The sequence below is a fragment of the Stegastes partitus genome, unplaced genomic scaffold (genome assembly GCF_000690725.1).
Source record: "Stegastes partitus isolate 25-593 unplaced genomic scaffold, Stegastes_partitus-1.0.2 Scaffold10, whole genome shotgun sequence".
Taxonomy (NCBI): Eukaryota; Metazoa; Chordata; class Actinopteri; family Pomacentridae; genus Stegastes; species Stegastes partitus.
Window position 1 is genome coordinate 1,421,155 of NW_007577741.1, and position 10,073 is coordinate 1,431,227.

Consider the following 10,073-nt stretch of genomic DNA (forward strand, 5'->3'; position numbering starts at 1 on the left):
ACGGTGTTGTCTAAAACCCGGAAGACACAACAAGACCAAAATAACCAAACAACACAAGACACAACAGGAGCAAAAAAACAAATCAACACCACCAAGGACAGAAAGAAAAACACAAGAACAAAGCCTGAAAGCTAACAGCAAGAAAAAATCCTCATAAAAGCCAGTCTGGCACGCTCAACCATTGTCTCATTTTCATCTCCAAGAACTACAATTAAGTCAACAATTACAGCATAAGCAGTAAAGTTTACTTATTATTTTATGCGACTCTCAACTATTACACAGACGTTAAAGGCAACGAACAGTGAAGAAAACGGTTGTCGAAGGTGAGCTGCCGTGCTCCAGGTGCAGCACGCGGGTGGAGGTGGTGGCGGATAATTCACCACATGTGCCCATTCTGGAAGAAGCAGTGGAGCAGAGTTACAGCTGAGCTATTTTAAGGCATGAGAGAATTGTTTTACGGGAAAACATGTCATTTTGACACACGGAGATGATATTTTTCGCGGTTCAATCCATTGCAGAGGACCTATATGTCCAAAACAACAACACCTTGTTTGTCATTTTTATATGCAGCCTCCTCAACTCGTGCGACAGGTCGAGCAGTTCATACCCTTCATGCTGACTGCGGGGAGACAAATGTCACAGGTGTCAGTCATTTGGCATATGTCCTGATAACTACCTGGAGGTGTCAGAAATTCAGCTTCTGCTCTTTTTTCTTTAACTGAAATGTGATCTGTGTGTGGCGGCGAGGTGAGTGACTCATAAGATGTCATGAAGCCATGACCTACCCGTTATTCTGCTCCTGGTGTATTTTACTGCCGGTATTCTTTTCAAAGAGATCTTCTAGTTAGTTAAAGACAACTTTCTCTCAGGTGTGCATTTGTCAGATTTGCATGCAAACATTTTTCAGCGAGCTCTTCAGTGCAGACAAACTGATTTAGTGGGGGATTCAAATTCTTTCACCTGGTTTTAAATAGATTTATTACAACAAAACAACGGTTATTCAAGAGCAGAACGCTTTGAATTCTATTGAACTGTCTCTTTGCAGCACTTCGTTCTGTGGACAAGCTGTGTAATTGCTTGAAATTACTGCTGTCGGTCAGCTGTTGGTTGGTCACTGACTGGCACCTGCTGACAATCTAGACAAATAAAAGGAGAGGCCCGTTTACTTGCCAGTACGGTCAGATTATATCAAGCACTCATTCAAAACGACTTGAGGGCTTTTCAGCTGAACCGGTGATTGACAATGGCACACCTGCAAGCGTTCAGCCGAGCGTGTCAAACAAACAGAGAGGAATCGACGCTTTTCACACTGTACATGATGTTCACGTGTGGTTCAGTAAACATTTCCTCCCAAGTGAAAGCAGCAGTGACCTGTTTGTGGCTGGACTAAATAAGAAATATTCAGGTTCACTTAAATAATGGCTTTGTATGTCTGCACAAAAAGCATTTACTGCAGGAATGTTGTGCAGCAGGAAAGAGTTATTAGTTTAAATTGAATGTGAGCGAATACATGAAGAGTTTGATTCAAAAGCCAGATATCTTCAATGAAAACCTCAATTTTGATTGTTGTATGAAAGCAACAATCATTTTGTTTTCATAATTTAATGACCTCTTTCTTCAGCGTGTTGTGTGGACCACCTGAATTCTAACTCACATCCTTCCTTTCAGGGAGCAGTTTTGGAAATTTAATATGGCCCGAGGAAGTAAGTTGTTCCTGACAGCTGTTTGGTTTGGTTCTGTTTGCAATCACTCACATCAGCCTACTTTGTGCAGGTTTACTGTTCAACTGGATTTGCTGACTTACTCGCTTAAAATATGCTTTTTGACTCCCCCTCTAATCATCCCTGGCTAACCCTTAACATCAAGTTTACAGCACATCCTCACAGCCCCAGATTTAATTACATTCACCCAAAGTTTCGTTTCCAGATAGCATCTTTTCCATGTGGTCACCTTTGGAAAACTCGTGGCCCCTATTGATCACTGGAATTTTCCTCCTCTTGAAACAAACAAGGGATCACTTCAAATAATGTAAATGCTAAAAGCATCGACTTCAAAATGCGTGATAACGATAAGATAAAATGCTGTTTAAGGGACGTTTGATTTACCATTAGGGGCAGGAGGAATTATAATGTGCAGCCTGCTCATACTCAGCCAAGGCAGTTTCCTTCAGAAGAAAACAAAATAAGGGGAGGGGGTTACTGACACTGGCAGGATAGGCTACAGAGACTCAGCAGACCAGACATTAAACTGGACGCAGCCAGCGATGAGGACTGCGGTGCTCCGGGATCTCTGAAACAGCTTCGGGAAGGTGAGTTTCATTTGAACAAAATCACTTAATACGGTTATGTGATCACTACATTTCTTTGTAAGGTTGCGAGAGTTTTAAGAGAGTTTTAAATTAAACTGTTATATTTTGTTTCTCTGCAGAATACCGAACTGAATTCCGTATTATATTGCACTTTAACCCAGCAAGGATAAAGCACAGTTTAACGAAGGGGACTGGAAGTAAATTGCGCATGACAGCTACACTACAACAACCGACAGCGGCGCTTAATCCGCGTTTGTGATGTGACGGCTGGCCGCGCCAAAGTGGCGCTTTTACGCACGATGGAAGACCTTTTACGCGAGCAGGATAGCTGGTCTCAGAATGTTTCATGGAGCAACTCAAGTCGTGGAAACGAAAGTCACTCGGGGAACATCACAGTGAACCCTCTGAAACGAAATGAAGAAGTGGCCAAAGTGGAAGTTACTGTCCTGGTCCTGGTGCTGCTGCTCGCTCTGATCGGCAACCTGTGCGTTCTGTGGGCTATCCACACCACCAAGCACAGCCAGTCTCGGATGTATTATTTCATGAAGCACCTGAGCATCGCAGACCTCGTCGTTGCAATCTTTCAGGTTTTACCACAACTCATTTGGGATATCACCTTTCGCTTCTATGGGCCGGATTTGCTTTGCAGGTTGGTGAAGTACCTCCAGGTCGTGGGCATGTTTGCGTCCACCTACATGCTCGTCCTCATGTCCATTGACAGGTGCTTAGCAATCTGTCAGCCGCTCCGCTCCGTGCACAAGAGAAAAGACCGTTTCTGTGTGCTCGCCTCTTGGATGCTCAGCCTGATATTCAGCACTCCTCAAACTTACATATTCTCTCTGAGGGAGGTCGGGAACGGTGTGTATGACTGCTGGGGAGACTTCGTGCAGCCGTGGGGAGCCAAAGCATACATCACTTGGATGAGTCTCAGCATTTACATTTTTCCAGTTGCGATTTTATGTATTTGCTATGGCTTGATATGTTTTAAAATATGGCAGAATTTCAACTTGAAAACCAGAAGGGAACACTTTATGGCTCTCACTCCAAGGCCCTCCAAAGGCGCACATCCACTGTCTCGTGTGAGCAGCGTGAGACTCATTTCGAAAGCCAAGATCCGCACAGTGAAGATGACATTTGTAGTGGTGCTTGCATACATTGTGTGCTGGACTCCCTTTTTCTTTTGCCAGATGTGGTCTGCATGGGATCCTGCTGCACCAAGAGAAGGTAAAGTCACACCCAGTGGTCCTCTTTTCCTGTCACCAGTGATGCAGTTTGAATTATAGTCCCAATATAAATGCATCATGTTGACACATTTTCAGGATTGATGCCAGTACTTATTGTTCTGTGAAGATATTATCCACCTGCTATGATGTGCAAAGTGCTCAGTGACACAAGAGGAGGCAGAGGGTCATCTTTATACAAGATTTACTGTGGGGAATTTATTGCCCATAAACCCTTGATGGGAAAAAAATCAGTTATTCTACAACAATGTTTCAGCACTAAGTGTCTCATACACTCAAAGGTCATTCTTCCACCTCACAGATTATCTTTTAGTATGCAAAAGCAATCCATTTTTCTTGCACAGCAAGACAATGGTGTCTGAATACAGGCTTCCCCAGAGTGAACACAGTTGAATAGGAATGTCATTTACAGTGGTTATCAGTTCAGGCGACTCCCTCAGAGCCAACGGGACACTAAATGTGCCCAGACATCAAGGAGCTTTTATCTCAATTCCCAGTGATAGTTTGTATAATGTCCATTTAACTGGAGTTCTTCCTCAGATTTGCCCCACGTAGCTTGTTAGTTTGCCATTAAAGGGAACAAGAGCAGCAGGGCAGACGTGATGAATGACCTTTCAGGCTGTGTTATCTCGAAAAATGCGCACAAGTTGTAATTCAGGCTGTTCCAAGATTTAGATCAAGAGTGGCAGACTTGCCCAAGTTAATCATCTTCCTGTTTTAGTCCTCCTCTAAACAGTTTGCACAAATTATGGAAAAACACACATTGAGACAGAGTGCATGCACTGGAGCTATAAATCCTAAAGTCTGTGTTGTAATAGTAATAAAGATTGATTGAATGACTCGGTGAACTTTACCACTGAGCTCTTTTCTTTTACCTTTTGGCAGTACAAACAGTATCTGTGATTAAAAGCCATTGTTACCATCTTATTATTAATAGAGAAAATGTATATTTGTCTCACATTCATGACAGTAAACTCTGACATACTTAGCTGTCCTCTGAAAACACTGCATCTCCAAAATGTAAACTTTTTATGAGCCAAGAAAAACAGCCCAGTTCTCATCTTACTGGGCAATGTTTTTGTTTTGTTTTTTGTGTTTTTTAATGGTTTATGTGGGAGAATCCTCTCAACCAAGAATTCACTTTCAAGGTATGTGAAAAATTAAATGCCAACAGATTTCAGTTTTCATTGGACAGCAACACCATGATTCATCACTCACACCCGCTGGGATGCTACTGATGAAAATCCCACTTGAAGCACAAATCAAGTTACTTAAAAGAACAAACAATAATTAGGAGAGGAGAGAACAACAGATGCATGTATATATTTTGGCAAACAAAACCTTTAAATTATGATTTGTGCCGTGCGTTACCCAAAGCACAGGTTGAAATATCTCTGTGTATTTGCAGGATTTGGATCAGTTTCATGAAAGGAGCACTCAGAATAACTCAGCCACTGTGCACAGAATTCATAATAACTTCCCATAGATTTCAAAGGAGACAATCCTCTGTCCAAATCTAGGCGCGAAAATAAAGATAAGTCAACGTCTCTTTGAAGTATTGTTTCTTAGTTTAAGATGTAGGTGAGTTTCCTGCTGCTCCGGTTATTTGATTAAACCACCAGCTCGCTGTTCACCTGCCTGAGCTTAAGCGTTACGTCATCACATTGTGCAACCTGCAGACAATTCACTGATAGTGAATGGAAATCTGAATTTCTGTACTCTCGCAGTGTTTGTTTAACTTTTTATCCTCAAAATTATCTTTGATGCAGTGGTGTTCTTCAACTAAGTGACAGCAGCTTCCTCCATTTTTCCAGCTGTATGCCCAAAAGAGCAACACATCATGATACTGCAGAAAGGGAGCCAAGATTAATGTTTTTCATTCGCTTCTGGCAGCACAAGACATTGGTGAATGCACTGTAAGGCAGAGTGAACTGCACCAGGGTTAAAAGGAGAAAAGAAAAAAAAAGTTTAAATGCTGTCATTTTGTGGGATTTTGATTCAGGAGATCTGCACTCCCGATGGCCAAGGTTTCCTGCACCAAGTAATATCACAGCTCTGGACAGGCTGTTTGACTTATCTGTCCAACACTTCTCATAATTTAGAGCGTACATTGGGTTGCATGAAGGACACTGCTCACAGTAAAACCTCACAATAAAGCAGTGGGGAGTCAGAGCAGCAGCAGCAAGGGATTGGGTCAGCACTGGAGGCGAGAAGGAGATGACTAGCACTAAATCTCTCACACCCCATCAAGGATTAGGGAAAAAAAGCAACTTGGATGTTTTCCACTTTCCATTGTTCAAATTAGATGCTTCCCCAGTGCGCTGTGGAGCCCCAAACATAACCAATTGAATGAATGAGAAAATAACTTCTGTTTTTTCCACCCAGGACAGCCTCTCGCTTAATTGAGGCCATTTGTCATATTTGTGACTAATTTGTGCAGCATCCATCAACCTTTCATAGTTTGTTTTCGTAATCCCAAAAGCTTTGGTGTGCCGCGACGTGTCGGCTCATATTTTTCTCTGTAAATCATTGGAAATACAAGTTCAGAGCAGGGAGGGATTTATATAAGCGAAAAGGAGATTTTAAAACTGGCCCAGAGTGGTTTTGATGTGAAACAGTCTGACACCTGACTGCCCGTGTCTGGCTTATAACCATTTAGCTTGAATTTAATGCAAGTGTAGCTTCATTAAACACACTGCTAGTAAGTTAGTTAACAGGCTAACGAGGCAATTACATGCAAAATAAAACTTTCATGGAGAATGTTTTGTAGGTATTTAACCATAAACCAATGATGCTAATGGCTTGATGATGATAACAGGTAGAAGTTATTTCAGTTCATCATCCGGGGACCATGAATGTTTCGCCAAATTCCACGGAAATCCAGTCATTCAGATTCTGCAATAAAAAAAAACAAAAGAACTGAATTAACTAACAGACTGACATCACCAGCTTGAAAGACTTTATCCTCGTGTGAATAGATCTTAAGGAGGATCAAGAAAAACGTGCTATTTTAGGAGCTTTTTAGAGATCCACCCATCTGTTTATGTTCTGTGCTGCTTATTCTATTAGTGGCTGCGTTAGGCTGGAGTCTGTCCAATCTGTGTTTCTGTCATTGTCCCCAAATGCAAAGAAAAGTTGAACAACATGTTCCTGTCGCTCTGAACATCTCTCTACCTCGTCTGTGACTCAAAACAAGTCAGATGTTTTAGTTTGACTTTTAAAAAAGGTTTTGAGCAGCATTACTCAAACAGGAGGACGTTGTATTGGACATTTTTTGGTGTAGTCGTGACTAAACATGGTGTCTTAAAACTGAACAGCAGCGTGGAGTGAACTCACATGTCGGCCAATCAATGGTGACGATCTTTCATGTGTTTTTAATGTAGTTCATACAACAGTGACCGTCTCTAGTTCACGACATATCCAGGTTTGGTATTTTTCTTGTGCCAATTCATGGCAACTTTAAGATGCTTTCCTTTCTAAATCAACTTCTCGCCTCCTTCTTTCTCCCCAGACATGGCCTTCATCATCGCCATGCTGCTGGCCAGCCTCAACAGCTGCTGTAACCCCTGGATTTACATGTTCTTCGCCGGTCACCTGTTCCACGACCTGACGCAGTGCTTCTTCTGCTGCTGCAGACAGTATCTGACGGACTCGTCCTGCAGCTGTGACCAGCAGTGCAGGCACAAGAGCGGCTCGTCCACGTGCGTGATCAAGAACGCCGGCAGTCAGAAGAGCCTCACGCACACGTCCAGCACCGGAGGAGCAGCGCCGTGAGGAACCAGCCCAAAGCCGCTTTCTGTTCTCGAGTAATCCAGCTATCATGCAAGTCCGCATTTCAGGCATTTAATTAGCACCGCCCTGCACTGGCCGTTGCAATATGTTTGTTTTCAAATTTTAAATAGAGCCAAATGTAAAATGTAAACCTCCTGTCCAGACATTACCCTGCACTCCACGATAACAGGAAAGCCATTGTTGGACAAAATGTGGACAAAATGTGACAGAAAGTGAAGCTCCAACACCCACCAGCTCCAGCTGGCGTTGCTTTAAATCTCTAAGGATGTGTGCTCTTGGCTTTCCCAAAACACTGCTCCCCCTTTGAACTCGCTTTACATCAGAGTCCTACAAACCACGTGTTTGATCTATATTCTAGGCTTCAGCATCTAAAGATGGAACCTCCGCCTTTCTGTTTGAACAAATATGAGCATTTTCCAACTTCTGTGAGCACTGCTGTGATGTATCTTAAACACATGTTCTTCTAGTCGTGATCCTGATGTGACTCTTAACATTAGTAGGTCCGAGTTATCATAAAAAGCAAGAACTACGTTAATGTTGCACAAGAAAAAAAGAACAAAGTTGTCTGATTAAAAGATTGCCAGAAAACATTTTGATCTGTACGAATAGGCACTGCTTCAGTTCTTGTTTACCCATTTTAAATCAGCTTTGCTTCGGGTGCAAACACTTTGCATTATGATGGCTGGTTGATATCCACTCCTGGTGCTCGGCTTAATGCAGCGCTGCACTGTAACAACACAACCAGATTTCATCAACAAAGCAAACTCCACAGGAATGCTTTTTACCCCAGAAGATTTCAGAAGACTGTCTTGCTGTACAGATCAAATAATGTTTGTTGTCATGAAGTGATATGAAATTCACTTTGTAAATAGTTTTCACTGCTCCCAGTGTGTGTCTCCATACCAGTATTTTTATTTTATTTTAATCTATTCTGTCTTTTATTTTCTAGGTTGTTGATTTTTAATGTTACTATGCGTGTGTCAGAGAACACATTTACTGTTGCTGGAATCAAACCAGAACAATGTTTTCACCTCCTGGCCGTGTTGAATATTTTTTATTGTTATTTTCTTGCTCTGTTGCTTTTACTGTATGATTTAAGGCAATGTGCCATCTGTTTATACTTTGCACACTGAGATGTTCAGCTTCAGGATGGGATAATGTGCATTCTACAGCTGTGTTTTTTCATGTCCTGAGCTTTATGTAACCTTAAAGCTGTCCAAGGCAACACTGAAGTGTATGGCAGCGTTCTGCAGAAAGCAGAGCACGAAAGCTTAAAACGTACCTAAAATGAAACATACAGCTAACAAAACAACAGTATTTTTTTCTTAAGGCATCAGTTTGGTTTAAATTCTAGCAATGACTTACAGGTTGTTGTGCATGAGAGCACACACAGTAAACCCAATGAGTCAAAATGTTTAGATTTATTCCTCCTCTGTCTCTTTACAAATATCTCTAAAAGGCAACCATAACATGTTAAAGGCTGTTTGAGAAAACGTTTTTATAGACACATACATATAATAACAAATGTATGCTAATGTCTACCTTATTTCCAGTCATGCATTTCTGTGATAATAAAGTCTGTGCTGATGAGGCCGATTGCCCTGGTGTGGATGTGGACGCTCCTCCTGATCGTCTCGACAAACAGTCATCACTGTGGAGGACGATACCTTGATTACATTCATTCAGACTTGCCCCAACTCTCTCCTAACTTTTATCCCAAACCTAACACCACCCAGCCTTGCACAGAGACTTCTCCCTAAAATGTTTTAACTTTATGGGAACGTGCTGTTTTAACTTCCTGTTGAGTCAAGTCCTGATGTAGAGCACAGCTTTCAATCTTTAAACAATTGCATAAATAAATAGAGGGCTGCAAGGTGGATCAGTGGTTAGCAATGTTGCCTCGCAGCAAGAAGGTCGCTGGTTCATGTACCAGTGAGGATCTTTCTGCATGGAGTCTCCATGTTCAGCATGGGTTCTCCCCAGGTACTCCAGGTTCCTCCCGCAAGTCCAAAAACATGTTGAGGTTAATTGGTGATTCTAAATTTCCGTGAGTGTGCTTGGTTGTCTGTCTCTAAGTGTAGCCCTGTGATAGGCTGGCTACCTGTCCAGGTGTCCCCTGCCTTCACCCTGAGTCAGCTGGGATAGACTCCAGCCCCCCTAGTGAGAATTAGGCGATGTGCAGATAATGGATAAATACATAGATATTGTTGCATAAATCTTGTATTAGCAATGCAACAGGACAGATACTGTGATAAACAGTGTTTTAAACCAACATTGCAGAACTTTTGTCTCCCCCTTCTGGCTGCAAAGGTAACAACAGAAACACTGTCTATGCACCCTCACTGTAAAAACTGTCACCCTTCCTCTGAATGGTGCTTCCTTGGTTTTCCCACCATTCTTCTAGTGGTTGCAGTGGTTCTTCAGCTGTGGCAAATCAATCATTGCTGGTCGATTATAAATTCACCACCATCAGTGCACCAGCAGATACCAGATATCTGGTATACGGAAAAATGCACAAAGGCTTACCTGAAACTGATGCACTTAATCATTAAACTCATTTGGAAAAGGCTTGAATCTAACAGACGTTCATTTGTATGGAAACCCTGCGTTCCAGCTCTAATGATTAGTTTCAATCACAGTAATGAGTCTAAAGTGGAAAACTTTTAAAAACTTTAAATCATGCCTTTTATTTCTCTTTCCTCTCAGGACAGCACTTCTGATGCTGCTAATAC

At 42.0% G+C, this 10,073-nt stretch overlaps 1 protein-coding gene across 1 annotated transcript; it reads left to right on the forward strand.

The window, feature by feature from the left end:
• The first annotated feature begins 2,244 nt into the window (after nt 1–2,244).
• oxtrb (oxytocin receptor b) lies at nt 2,245–7,894 on the forward strand. Its single transcript, NM_001294182.1, is given in 3 exon segments — nt 2,245–2,308; nt 2,428–3,532; nt 7,061–7,894. Coding segments are annotated over 2 exon segments (1,188 nt in total). The 5' UTR covers nt 2,245–2,308; nt 2,428–2,607; the 3' UTR covers nt 7,324–7,894.
• The last annotated feature ends 2,179 nt before the right edge of the window (nt 7,895–10,073 follow it).